This window comes from Diabrotica virgifera, chromosome 8 (genome assembly GCF_917563875.1).
Source record: "Diabrotica virgifera virgifera chromosome 8, PGI_DIABVI_V3a".
NCBI classification, from domain to species: domain Eukaryota; kingdom Metazoa; phylum Arthropoda; class Insecta; order Coleoptera; family Chrysomelidae; genus Diabrotica; species Diabrotica virgifera.
Window position 1 is genome coordinate 157659310 of NC_065450.1, and position 14784 is coordinate 157674093.

Consider the following 14784-nt stretch of genomic DNA (forward strand, 5'->3'; position numbering starts at 1 on the left):
CTTTCTAAAATGAATAGTTCCAAAGTTACGGAGGTAGTATAGTATAACTGGTCCAAAAAAGGCCTAGCCCAAACATCCAAAGTAAAAGTTTTCCTCCAACACCAAAATGTTCTATATGGTCCACATATTGTTCAGTAAAAAGTTACACCATTTTGAGCGTCCGGTTTGGGAGGGAGATGGGAGAGAAGCCGGTAAATTAGTAGTTTTTTAGGTTTTTCGTCAATATTTCTAAAACTATGCTTCAGCGTAAATAATGTTATATAAAAAAATGTTCCACATGAAATTTAAAACCAAAAATGCTCGATACATAATTGTCATAAAATCAACGGTTCCAGAGTTACGGAGGGTGAAAAGTCGGGGTTTTCGATACTTTTTATATTTTTTGTGCAATATTTATGATTTATAATATAACTATACCAAAAACCAAGACATCCAAAGTGAAAGTTATCCTCAAACACCAAATTGTTCTATATGGTCCACATAATGTTCAGAAAAAAGTCACACCATTTTGAGCGTCGGGTTTGGGGGGGAGAGGGGGGAGAAATCGGTAAATATAAAAAGTACCGAAAACCTCCACATTTCACCCTCCGTAACTCTGGAACCGTTGATTTTATAACAATTATGTGTAGAACCTTTTTTGTTTTAAATTTTATGTAGAACATTTTTCTGTAAAACATTTCTTACGCTAAAGCACAGTTTTAGAAATATTGACGAAAAACTTAAAAAAATTACTAATTTACCGACTTCTCCCCCATCTCCCCCCCAAACCGGACAATCAAAATGGTGTAACTTTTTACTGAACAATATGTGGACCATATAGAATAATTTGGTGTTGAAGGAAAACTTTTATTTTGGATGTCTGGGTTAGGCCTTTTTTTGGAACAATTATACTATACTACCTCTGTAACTTTGGAACCGTTTATTTTAGAAGGGTTATGCATAGAGCCTTTTTTATTTCAAATTTAATGTAGAACAATTTTGCGTAGAGGGTTGTTCATGCTAAACCGCTTAGTTTTACAAAAATTTACGAAAAACGTAAAAAACTACGAATTTGCAGATTTCTCCCCCCTCTCTCCCCCAAACCCAACGCTCAAAATGGTGTGACTTTTTTCTGAACATTATGTGGACCATGTAGAACAATTTGGTGTTGGAGGATAACTTTCACTTTGGATGTCTGGGTTTGGGTCTAACTATACCATACTAAAAAGGGACATATAATATCACCTTTTGGCAAACGACCACTCAATTAAATAATTACATATTCAAAATCACTTTTGAAATTTTGAATATTTATTGTAAAAATTTTTTAACAATTATTGTTAAAATTTTGGCAGTGAATTTGGTTCATTCGGAATGTCAAAAAGTAATTTTTATTCAATCCACTTTTCTTGCTTTTGTATTTATTTTTCTCGCAAACTAATCATTTTAAGCAAAAAGTGTTATACATTTTTTAAATCAGTACAAAGAGGAGAATCCAAATATCAAATAAAACAAGGTGGAAGTGATTAAAAAAAAATAAGGGATGATACGGGGTGAGAGGGTGCCTTTGCCGGCAAGCTTAAATATGGCACAATCTCTCACTTTCAAGAACTATTTGACGTGTTTTTGGGTTTTTTTCTAAAAATCAGTGGTTCAAAAGTTATTTAAAGTGGCTAGTTTTATCTGAAAAGCACTGTATACAGGGTGTTTCATTAAGAATTGTCCATATCATAACTAGAGGAATCTTAGCAGAAAGTACGAAGATTAAACCCAAAACACCTTAATAAAATATTCTTCCTTACCGAAATGCAGAGTGTTTTATTAAAAATGTTCTAAGTTATATTAGCCCATTGTTAACACACCTTTCAATATTTTTTGTTTCAACTTGACGCACAGTTTACACATATGTTAGGATACTTAAACTAGTGTTAAAAGATAGTGTTCGTCTGTTATCAGATGCGTGCTGTATGGATGTATACTTCATTTTCACTCCTTTTCCCCCTCACAATCTACGCCACTGTCATAATAAACATATCAGACAACTTCAAATCTGCCTTAACAAGATACAAAAATGGCTGTCGAAATGGCGCATGAAAGCAAATGAACTAAAATCTACACATGTACACTCCATAAAGAAACTTGCTCACCAGTACAAATTAACAACAACAATTTACCTCAAGCCGAAGATGTAAAATACTTGGGAATCCACCTAGACAGAAGACTAACATGGCGAAAACATATTTTCACTAAACGCAAACAGTTAGGACTAAAGCTAAGCCGTCTATACTGGATCATCAGCAGAAACTCTAAATTGTCTCTAGAAAACAAATTACTGGTCTACAAAGCCATTATAAAGCCCGTTTGGACCTGCGGTACCCAGCTCTGGGGAACATCTTCTAATAGCAACATAAATATAATACAGAGGTTCCAAAACAAGACGATAAGCCTGATTCTTGATGCTCCGTAGTACGTACCCAACTCTGTGATCCAACGAGACTAAGCAATTCCAACAGTGCAAGAAGTAATAAGTAATATAGTGCAACATATCGCGAAAGAGTGTCTGTACCAGAGGCGTGCGGTCCATGGAAGCGGGGAAGCAACGCTTTCCTATTTATACTTCGATATAAGAAAATATATTATTTATTAATATTTAATAATCAAAAATTTTTTCCTAATCCAAGTAATCTACATAGGTATTACCTAGGCAATAGGCATTGAAAAATATTAAAAATTAATCGAACGAATTCAATATGCACACAATTCAACTATTCGGTCCACTCCTGATAGAAGCGCATCTCACAATCGCCGCTTGTCATGCAGTTGTCCCGTTTAAAAATTGGTCAGGGTTCAATGACCGCACCCACTAGTCACGCGAATTTTGGTACACTGGAAGCGATTGTCCTATCGCCTTCCGAAAGTGAGATGCTCCGACTGTTACTGCTGTTAAGGGGTGCTTAATAGGTATTACATACATTCGCTTAAAGAATATTTCGATTTAAATTTTTTACAGAGATTTTTCCTTTTACTGATATTTTATTTGACATTTTAGAGAAGTCAAAGGGTATTGCATTTTATATAAGGATGACTTTATTAATACGATAATTAACAAAACGAGAGCAGTTTAAAAATATTTGGGAAAAACTGAAAATGTGGGGTTTGGACATGAAAGAAAAATAATGAAGATTGATAATGTCGGAGAGAGAGAAAACAGAGGAAACAGAGAGACCTTTTGATAATATTCTACAACAAATAAATTCTAGCTTTCAAAATTTTAACGATTTAAAATTTATAGAATTATATATTATAATCTTAATATTTCTAATTATAATTCATCGAAATTTCCCACAGAGGAATTTATTTCACTACGATTAAATAATGAAAAGTTTTTGATATCCCAGCTTTGCCTTCTCAGTTTATTAATGGTCGTTTATGAAACAACTCACATTAGTGATACAGAAATACCCAGAAATCTGGGATGTCTTTATAACTGGGATAACTTTAAACAAGTCACTGTGTGAAGTGGCCAAGTTGTGTGAATTAGTACTAACTATCCCAGCCACAAGTGCATCAGTTGAACGAGGTTTTCAGTATTAAGATAAGATGCATTAAAAGTTTCAAATTTAGAGTTGAAAAGAAATTCAACAAGCGAAGACAGACTTTGAAAGTTAGCCCTATTATCCATTGAAAAAACTGCATCCAACAATTATCAGAAGTTGATAGGAGAATAGACCTCGAGTATAAATAAGTGTCATATTATTAAAAGTTGTGTGTTGTGGAAAATGCCTCGGAATATAAATTTTTTTTAAATAGAATTCTTCTTTAGGAAACCAAGTCCGACGCGAGGACTCACGGCCCGAGCTAGGAATACAGATTAATGATAGGTCACTAGTCACTAGAAATAGGGGGAATAGAGTGCCTTACGCATTGATCGGGGCAGGATTTGTGAGGCCTTCTACCCAGGACGTATCACATAAGCACATTGCTGATAGAGAGCCCCTGTGCATCAGAGTGTTATCAGGTGGGAAGTGGCTCGACCCTCGACCGTTAAGAAAATATTTTTATATCCTTATTGAATCGCTTCCCCTTTCGAAAAAGTCACCGCACGCCACTGGTCTGTACATCCTTACGAGTTAGCCAAGCCGTTGTTTGAAGACTTACATGCAGAAAGAAGATTAAAAAAATTCAAACCAAGAGACTTAATTAATAGGTTTAAGTAATTTGTAATATACATATTTTGTAAATAGTAAAATATTGTAAATTGTAAATAATAAATAGTAGAGGTAATGGCATAAAGTTAGCAATAGCTACATTATAAAACTTAATGAAGCATCCTGTACATGTCATAATTATTTGTCAACAAAAACGCTTATTGTCAATATTGATGGATTGTTGAATAAGGGAGTTAAAAAAAAAGTATAAGGTGGCAAATTTTCGCAGGTTGTGTACTTATGTAAAAAACAAGGCGCATGTAACGACGGGTTCATTATCAACTTACTAGCCAATTCAATTGCATTTCGTTTAAACATACTCCCATGTCTTCCATATTCTTCCATTTCATCTAATTGATCCAAAAGGGTATTTCGAAGGAAATTACTTGGTTCGGCAATGATTCCATCTGTCCACTAAAATAAAAAAATGTGTTTTGCATTAAAAACAATGTTTCTACGCAAACTGGTTTTTTGGGTTCTATACTTAACACATTATAAATACAAAAATGCCCGTTTAGCCCAGTCGGGATACTGTTTTACCTTGCATTAGGAGCTGCCCCAAATTTTATTTGACTAATATTTAGGGGGGGTCAATTAATAGTAGTATAAATTTAAAATCTCGACTGAATTTTACCGCCATCTTGAATTTTACCGTTGCGTTAGCCGCCATCTTGATTTTAAACGAGATCCGTTTTTGCTCAATATCTCCGCCATTTTCAACTTTTCGAAAAAAATATACAAACTGAAATTGTTGAAATTGCGATTTTCTATAATTTCATTTATTATAATTTTTTTTCGTGCGGTCCAAATTTTCCGAGTAATGGGGAAAAACAGTGACAGTTAAAGCATAATTATCGATTTATTGAATTATCTCGTTTATTATTACATTTACAACAAATTTTGACCTACACAAAAATGAAGTGAAATAATTTTGTATAATTTTGATCTATTTAATTTTTTTGATAAATCAATATTTAAGGTAGTACGTATGTGGTAAAGGCGCGAGCGTAAGACCCGATTGATTTTAAAGCACTTGTTTTTGTTCAATATCTTCCCCATTTTCAACTTTTCGACAAAAAGTGTAAGGACTGAATTTGTTGCAATTACGATTTACTACAATTTTTCGAGAGAATCAGTGGCGGGTCTAAAAGGGGGGATGGGAAAATTCCCCCCAACGTGGTCCAAAATTTAAAAAAAATGTTGAAATATTAAAATATGTTAGCTGACATGAAACTTAATTATCGACAGACAAATTCAACCAATAAAACCCGCTAGTTAATAAAATTTAGTGAACGTAATGCATATAAGTTATTATTTATGTCTTTTATGTACTTAGTTTGGTTGGTGTGTCATTGAAAGTTTTAAAAATTGTATAAAATATAATTCTCCTTATTTTTGTTTATGTACAATTATGTCGTAAAGTTAATAATAAATGAGACAATTCAATAATGATGCTTCCCCTCCGCTTCCACTATTTGCCTCCTTAACTCGGAGAATATTAATCGCATAAAAAAAATTGTGGAAAAGAGATTGTAGGAAATTGCGTTTTTGTCTAAAAGTTGAAAATGGCGGAGATATTATGCAACAACGGTTATCCTTTAAAATCAATATGGCGGCTAATGCAACGGCGGAATTTAGTCGAGATTTTAAATTTACACTACTATTGATCTCCCCTAAAGGATATAATTATAAAATTTGGGGCAGCTCGGAAAAAAGATTCAATTCAGTAATTATGCTCCCCCACCACTTTTTAATATTTTCCCACTTAACTTGGAAAATATCAACCGCATGAAAAAAATTGTTAAAAAGAAATTGTAGGAAATCATATTTGGAACAAATTTAAGTTGTAAATGGCGTAGATATTGAACAAAAACAATTGCTACAAAATCAATCAAGTCTTACGCTCGCGCCATTATCGCATACATACTACCTTAAATATTAACTTTAGCAAAAAATATGAAAGAAACTAAAATTGTGTAGAATTCAATTCTCTTTATTTTTGTAAAGGAACATTTTGGTCGTAAAAGTAACAATAAATGAGATAATTCAATAATTATGCTCTATTTATATATAACTGTCACTATTTTCCGCTATAACTCGGAAAATATCGATGGCACGAAAAAATTGTAAAAAGAGAAATGATAGAAAATTACATTTTCAACAATTTTGGTTGTGAGGTATACTTTTTGTCGAAAAGTTGAAAATGGCGGATATATTGAGCAAAAACGGTTCTCGTTTAAAATCAAGATGGCGGCTAACGCAATGGCGGAATTCAGTCGAGATTTTAAATTTTCACTACTATTGACCCCCTTTAAAGATTAAAAAAATAAAATTTGCTGCAGCTCCTAATGCAAGGTTAGGCCTGTTATTCGTCTAACCCGACTGGACTATTCAGAGTTCGGACGATACTTTTAGTTATTAACAAATTAGGGTCAAAAATGGTACTTTTTTCGTTTAAATCACTACACGTAAAAATAGGGTAACTAAATATCTATTTAGAATATTCGTCTTTTAGCGAATAAGCAAAGGTTTAAAATTGATGTTTTTGAATTTTAGTAAAATCATTTGTTGCTTCGGAAATTTCAAAATAAAACTAAAATTTCGAAAATCAAAAATTTGCTATAACTTTTTCGTTAGTAGAGTCTAACAGTCCTTATTATAATACACACAAAATTTTAGGTAGTTCAGAGAAATAAGGAAAAATATCCTGTTGGTGACACAACCCCCTCCAGGCAGAAACCAAATTTTTTGAGTAGTATGGACATCTATATTAATTACCTATCATATGTTTCCCGCAGCCGATTTTGATGATATACATAGTTATAAACAAATGAAGATCAGAAAATGGTAAATTTTCGCTTTTTTCATCTATAACCAAAAAGTTAAGTAATTTAAACAAATTTGAGAGTGAGAAACTCATAAATCGTATAAAAACCTTCAATATGGTGTTCGCTGAATATGACCATTCTTATTGGTTGCTTAAAAAATTGCAAAATAATTCATAAATTTTTAGTTTTTAGAAATATTCATAACTTATATAAAAATTAACTTAACTTTTTTATTACACGGAATGCTGAGACTTCTGGCGCTTCAATCATACCCTAAATTTCAAAGCAATTGGTTGAATAGTTTAAAAGGTATTTAATTTGTTTATCACAAATTATTTTTTTTTCGCAACGCTATAAGTCAGAAAATTATGAAGATACACTAATACTTTGTATAGTTTATGATAGAAGAAGATTTATACTATTAATTTAATTAAAACAAAATGACAAAAAATAATTATAAATACCTACTGCAAAATAATTTTGAAAAACATTGTAATTAAAAAAGGGGGCTACTTCGTCCCTAATTGTCCTAGGACAATTGTTTTTCTCTATAAATGTGTATAAAAATTCAGTCTTTCCAAATATGAAAAAATAATTTTTCTACGGGTAACGGTTAAACAGTTATTCTAATTGTTTTTAAGTAAGCAAAAAATCGACGTGTTTTTGCAAAATAATTTTACACTGTTTAAAATTACTTTTTGTCCTTTCTTTTTAATTAAGTCAATAGTATAAATGTTCTTCTTCCATAAACTGTCAGAAGTCTTACTGTAAACTCATAATATTCTGACTTATATTGTTGCAAAAAAATGAATATGGGAAAAAAAAATTAAATAACTTTTAAATTATTTGATCAATTGCTTTGAAATTTAAAATATAATTTAAGCACCAGAAGTCTCAGCAATTCGTGTAATAAGAAGGTTCTAAGTTAATTTTTACACAAGTTATCAATATTTGCAAAATCTCAAAATTTATGATTTATTTTTCAAAAAAAAACCAATACAGAAGTAAAAACTTCGAGATGTATTCTGGTATAAAATCGTTTAGTTAAAACTATAAAACATTATGGATTGCAAAACGTTTTCGTTCTATACAGAACATCTTCAGTGTATCCTGCCGAGTAGTTTGAAACTAGCACACTGTAAATAGTGTTAACCTCATTGTATATGGTTTACATAATATAATATATTAAAATTTTATGACTACAAGTCGATGTTGATAGATAAAGTGGAACACATGCTAAAAGGGTGCCATGGTTCCCTGCTCGAAGATGCTAGGTACTTGCCAATTCAATGGGCACAGACCAACTTTTTTTTGACACAGACTAATTTTTTTTTTTTGATTTTTTGGTTGGTCTGTGCCCATTGAATTGGCAAGTACCTAGCATCTTCGAGCAGGGAACCATGGCACCCTTTTAGCATGTGTTTCACTTTATCTATCAACATCGACTTTTAGTCATAAAATTTTAATATATTATATTATGTAAACCATATACAATGAGGTTAACACTATTTACAGTGTGCTAGTTTCAAACTACTCGGCAGGATCCACTGAAGATGTTCTGTATAGAACGAAAACGTTTTACAATCCATGACATTTTATAGTTTTAAATAAACGATTTTATACCAGAATACATCTCGAAGTTTTTACTTCTGTATTGGTTTTTTTAAACTATGGTATACAGCCAACTATTGGGATTTTCCCATTGATTTTTTTTTTATTTATTTTTCAATTTTCTAAGCAACCAATAAGGATAGACATATTCAGCGAACGCTATATTGAATTTTTTTAGACGATGTATGAGTTTCTTACTCTCAAATTTGTATAAAATGCTTAACTTTTTGGTTATAGATGAAAAAAGCGAAAATTTACCGTTTTTTTATCTTCACTTGTTTATAACTATGTATATCATCAAAATCGGCTGCAGGAAACATAATAAAGGTTATTAATATATATGTCCATACTACTTAAAAAATTTGGTTTAGACCTGGAGGGGGATGTGTCACGAGAAAAATCTTATTTCTCTGGACTAAAGGCGATTCGTCAATTAGTTTAAATTTTATTCAATTTGTTTTTCCCACAAATAAACAATTTGCGATGTTATTGCTCCGAAAATAATAATGATACAGCAATTCTGTGGAACAACTTGAAAGAAGAATACTTATATTCTTAGCGTATGTAAAAAAATAAAAAAGTAATTTTTACCACTCCGAAAACATTTTAATAAATTAATCATTTATGGCTTATAAATAATTTGAATAACTTCTTTAATACGAACTGTAGACTAAATCTATTTTGGGATTTAAAAAGCTGGTAATTTTGCAAGAATTTCTGAAAAGAATTTGGCCTAGGTTAATTAGGGTTAAAGTTAGTCAGTTTTTTATAGAATTCACAGCTACTTCTATAAATATAAAATTCTCCTGAAACAATGTCAGTTATTATACTCCTCCGAAACGGCTTGACCGATTTTTATGAAAATCTACACGTATGTGCTGTAGACCCCAGAATAGGTTGTAATCTATTTTTTATACCCATAAGTTATAAGGGGAATTGCCCATTGCCCACCTGATATTTTTTTTATTCTTTTGGAAAAAATTATCTACCTTAATTTTATAGGATGTAGCGTTAAAAAACACACACAACCCTTAATTTGCACATTCTATCACCAACCCCTATTTTTTTATATATTTACATCTATAAAATTCTCCTGTCATAGTGTTAGTTGCCATACTCCTCCGAGACGGCTTGACCGATTTTTATGAAATTATATACAGCGTGTCTACTTGAGTTGGAAACATATGGGAAACTTTTTTATTATTAATTTTACGAAAAAAAGTTATTCTTTATAAAGAGTTCTGCATGCCCCAAAACCTAAGATTCAATTATCAGATATCAAATTTTCTCAATATTATACGAGGTATGTCAAAAAATATGAATTTCGGCTAAGGGTAAAGTACCTTTATTTCTCTCAATATCGAAAATTCTTATGATAAAAAGTTGTTTGGAATTAAAAACTAAGATGAAATATGCAATTACATGGTTCTTATTGAAAAAAAAAAAATATTTTTCTCAAATTTATGGATACCCAACATCGTTTTTAATTATTGCAAATATCATAACTCGTTTATTATTCATTTTACGAAAAAAAGTTATTCTTTATAAAAAACTTTGCATGGTCTAAAATCTAAGACACAACCATGATATATCAACTTTTATTAATTTTATACGAGGTGTGTCAAAAATATGAAATTCGCTCAATATTATAGCACCTTTATATTTCACAGTATTTCAATTAGAAGGATGTAATTGCATATTGACACATAGTTTTTAATTCTAAACAACTTTTTTAATAACCGTTTTCAATATTGTGAAAAATAAAGGTACTTTACTCTTGAGTGAAATTCATATTTTTTGACATAACTCGTATAAAATTAATAAAATGTCATATCTGTTGGTTGAACCTTCGGTCTTAGGACATACAGAGATTTTTATAAGGAATAACTTTTTTTCGTAAAAGTAATAATAAAAGAGTTATCGTATGTGAAATGAATAAAAACGAAGTTAGTATCAATAAATTTGAGAAAAATTTGGAAAATATTTTTTTTCAATTAGAAGCATGTAATTACATATTTGAGCTTGGTTTTTATTTCCAAACAACTTTTCATAATAAGAATTTTCGATATTGAGGGAAATAAAGGTACTTTACCCTTAGCCGAAATTCATATTTTTTGACATAGCTCGTATAATATTGAGAAAATTTGATATCTGATAATTGAATCTTAGGTTTTGGGCATGCAGAACTTTTTATAAAGAATAACTTTTTTTCGTAAAATTTATAATAAAAAAGTTTCCCATATGTTTCCAACTCAAGTAGACACGCTGTATGTATATTCGGTAGGTCTGGGAATCCGTCGTTATCTATTTTTTATATCCTCTAGTAATAAGGGGAGTTCCCCATAACATTTTGTAATTGTACCCCTTCGGGATACCCGCCGACCTCCCAAAGTAATACAGCCTTAACACGGTAAGGCCGCACTGGTGCGTCGGACGAATAGCACGTCCCGACTAGTAGGTATTCATATGAATTCAAACCAATCAAAAAACGCAAAGAGGAAAGACGAAGACGACCAAACGCAAACGAACAAGAATAACGTTGCAGATAAAGACGTGGATAGGGAAGAACAGAAGCTAGACGGCAAAGTAGACGAAGAAGATCAGAGAAAATTCGAATTCTAACTACCTATTGAATTGGCATAGCCAGCAGCCAAAAATGAAGAGTTCGGGTACCCAAGAACATTTGACACTGGTAGGGGAAGAGATTCTAGGAGAAATAAATAGGGAATAAGAAGAAAAAGGGGATGGAGACAAAAGATAGGAAGATTTCTCGGCAGAAAGAAGATTTCTCGGCAGAAATTGTAGAGAATGCGGAGGTAGAAGCCGAAGGAAAAAAAGAAAGCCAAGTGGAAACAGGATGGCAGGATATGGAAGAAAGCATTCTGGCAACTTTCCTGTTCAATAAGGGGGAAAGAATCGAAATGTAACAAGTAAAAAAAGGAAGGTAATAGTCTGCAGAATAATTAGAAATTTAAGGAGAAATTAGAGGAGAGTAATAAATGCTCTGAAAAGTCGGATAAAGAGAGGATGGAGAGGAAGATAAGGGAGATGCTAAGGGGAAGATAAGGGAGAGGGAAGATAAGAACGACTTAGAATGAAGAAGCCAATGGGGAAAATAAACATGATTCAAAATAAAATCAGCCAAATCCAACTGACAAAAGGGGAGGAAGAAGAGATAAAATGCGAGCAATGTCAATTAAAGATAGGTCAAAACGGCAAACAGGTGTATGTTCTCAAATTTTTTTTTGTGGCTTTTGCCCAGTATCCATATATTTTATTGTGTCGTTTAGCAATTGCTCTGCTATAAAGGTTTTATGAGAAGATGTAAGTTTTTCACTCATGTTTTATAAAAAAATCTTACCTTAAATGTCCTTTTAGGAAGCTCTGATGATGGTACGTTATGTGTTGAAAGTACTTAGCTGATAATAAACCATTTTTTACACACTATCACAAAAATTTTTTGATATACACCTGTTTGCCGTTTTGACATACTTAGAAGTGTGTACAAGTCTTACAGTCTTTTCCAATTAATCAAAGATAGAACAAGAAAGACAGAGGAAAAAGACGGAAAAAATTAATAGCTTATATAGATATAGAATAGCTCAATAACAGACTCAAACGCCTTTAGCCAAATCTACAAAAAGGAATGGGAAGAAAAGGTCTTTAAAAAATGAAAATAATGCAAAAATTACCAACCATCCTATTGTTTATAACGTCGTTGCACATACCGATCAACTTTGATCGGTTTTATCTTGAGAACTAGATCGCAATTAAACTTTTTTTCTTTAGAAAAAGAGTCCTGTCACGTCCCTTCCAGTACCGTTTTCTCAATTTAATTTTAATCTATTAGTTGCCAAAATATTATATTTGTTTATAAGCCAAACAATTGTTTATCACTTTGAAACATTCCTCAGACCGCCCAAAATGGTCCAACTTCAATTCTGTAAAGTACGTTAAATAGGTATAATGCCTTTTTATGCGGAAATAGTAGTATTTATGATATATTATAATTATTATGGATATTATTGCGACCGCAAATTGTTCATTAACAATTTGATTGATGCTAAAGTATTTCTTTCAATTTCCACTGGCTTCTGGAAAGATAATCTATACAGAAAAAGCTTTGATGTTACTAATTCAATTATTAATAAATAATTACTTACTTAAAATTTTAGTTGAAAATAAAAGATTATGTTGGGAAAACCCGGATTTTTCGAGGAAAATTATCGTCAAAACAAATCGGAAAAAATATCTCCACGCAGAATTTAATTACGGTGAATATTTATCTGAGTGTTCTTGGTATAAAGTTAGGAGCTTTGGAGTTATAGAGCAATAATTGAAAAAAACACAATTTAGAAGCGCTAATTTTTTTATAAAAAAAACTTAACACACTTTTTGCGGATATTGCATACCTATATTAATATACACAATACACAATCACAACATTCGATTCCAGTAATAAAATTGCTGGTATATAAATAATAATTTTCCTTGTTTTTTCTAATTTGCGCAGAGTAAAATAGTTTTTATACTTTTGCGTTGATGCATTGAAACTGTCTGCACACTTTATTTTAATTTGCATATTCATGTAATATTTTTAATCCCAAATTTTTAGTAGGTGTATAAACATTATTGTTTTTTAAACAGGTATTCTTTGGGTCTTTCCAAATTCCAATTAAACTTAGTGAATCGTAGAAGAAACGAGTACTTACAATGGCAATAAACTCTAACACACACACAACACTTAAAAAGCCAAGATTCCTCAAAATCATGATTCGCATAACTAAACTGACCAAACGAGGTTTGAGATTATATATTTATATTCACACATTCATAGCGATATAGTCTGAGAAAAAAACCGCAGATTTCTGTTAGATTCCTGTTAGCGAAAATGAACAAATTTCCAATAATTCCGCATAAGCAATATTTTTGTAACATTCAAGAAATATTCTAAAATTTAATAAGAGACTAACTAAGTAAACGTAGAATGGCGTCCTTGTTCAGTTAGCAATTACATTTTATTATAGTCGAATGAAGGTCACATTATGAGAATATCTCCAGCGATCTTTACATTAATAGTAGGTACTAAGTGATGTTGATATTAAAATATAAATATGAGAAAGAAATAAGAAACGATTTTTTTGTGAACCGTCTCTTCGTTGCAAAGAAGTGTTCTTCTGTTTTAGGTGTATTGCGAGCAATTAAAGACAAATTTAACATCCACCTTGATTAACCACCTTAAACTTGCTCACTTTTGGTACTATTTACATATTTAGATGGTTTTATATTTATATTCTGTTGTTTACATATTAAATACGAGTATTTTGGTTTTCCGTATCGTTCGATCCAGACCTTCTGCCTTTCTTCCTACTTCTTCTTTATGTACCTTGTCCGTTGCGGACGTTGGCTATCATCATAGCAATTTTAATTTTGTTTGCAGCGTTTCTGAATAACTCGATCGATGTTAGTCCAAACCATTGGCGTAAGTTTTGAAACCATGAGTATCTTCTTCTTCCGGGTCCGCGTTTGCTTTCTATTTTACTCTGTATTATCAGTTAGAATATATGATATTTATTATGTCTCATACTTAATATGACCGTGATATTCAAGTTTCGGTTTCTTAATCGTGAAAGAGATTTCTTTTTGTTTTTCCATTCGGCGCAATACCTGTACGTTGACGGTGTGAGTCGTCCAGGATATTTTGAGGATACGTCGATATACCCACATTTCGAATGCCTCTAGCTTCCTCATTAATGTTTCCGTTGTTGTCCAAGCCTCTGCGCCATACAGCAAGACTGGAAATACATAGCATTTTAGCAGTCGTATTTTAAGTGGTACACTTAACGTCCTACACTGTCAAATAATGTTTGCAGATCTTCTTGAGTAGAAGCTAGGAGGAATGGCTCGTCCACATAATATTGTAAATTATTGATTACTTCAACGTTTACAATAATTAGGTATTCCTTATTGTTTTCAGAAAGTGCATTTCTGAAAATGCTTTCGGTGTAAACATTGAAAAGAAAGGGAAACAAGAGGTATCCCTGGTGTATACCTCTTTTAATATCCACTTCCACTTCGTTTTTTTGACTTGCATACAAGTGCATCTGCCAGTTCTTTTAATATTAATAGTCTATTATTCCAAACCGTCCACTCAAACT

General features: G+C 31.8%; 1 protein-coding gene across 2 annotated transcripts in view; it reads right to left on the reverse strand.

Annotated features, from left to right (window-relative positions):
- Positions 1-13617, reverse strand: part of LOC126890406 (microfibril-associated glycoprotein 4-like) — a 214652-nt gene extending 201035 nt beyond the window's left edge. Inside the window, exons 1-2 of one of the 2 annotated variants that reach the window (XM_050659308.1) lie at positions 13339-13617; positions 4475-4601 (exon numbers count right to left, since the gene is read on the reverse strand). In XM_050659308.1, the coding sequence (XP_050515265.1) occupies positions 4475-4601; positions 13339-13407 (196 nt within the window). In that variant the 5' untranslated portion in view covers positions 13408-13617. The remainder of the gene's footprint in view (positions 1-4474; positions 4602-13338) is intronic. The other variant, XM_050659310.1, reaches the window with a different exon arrangement.
- Positions 13618-14784: the final 1167 nt, after the last annotated feature.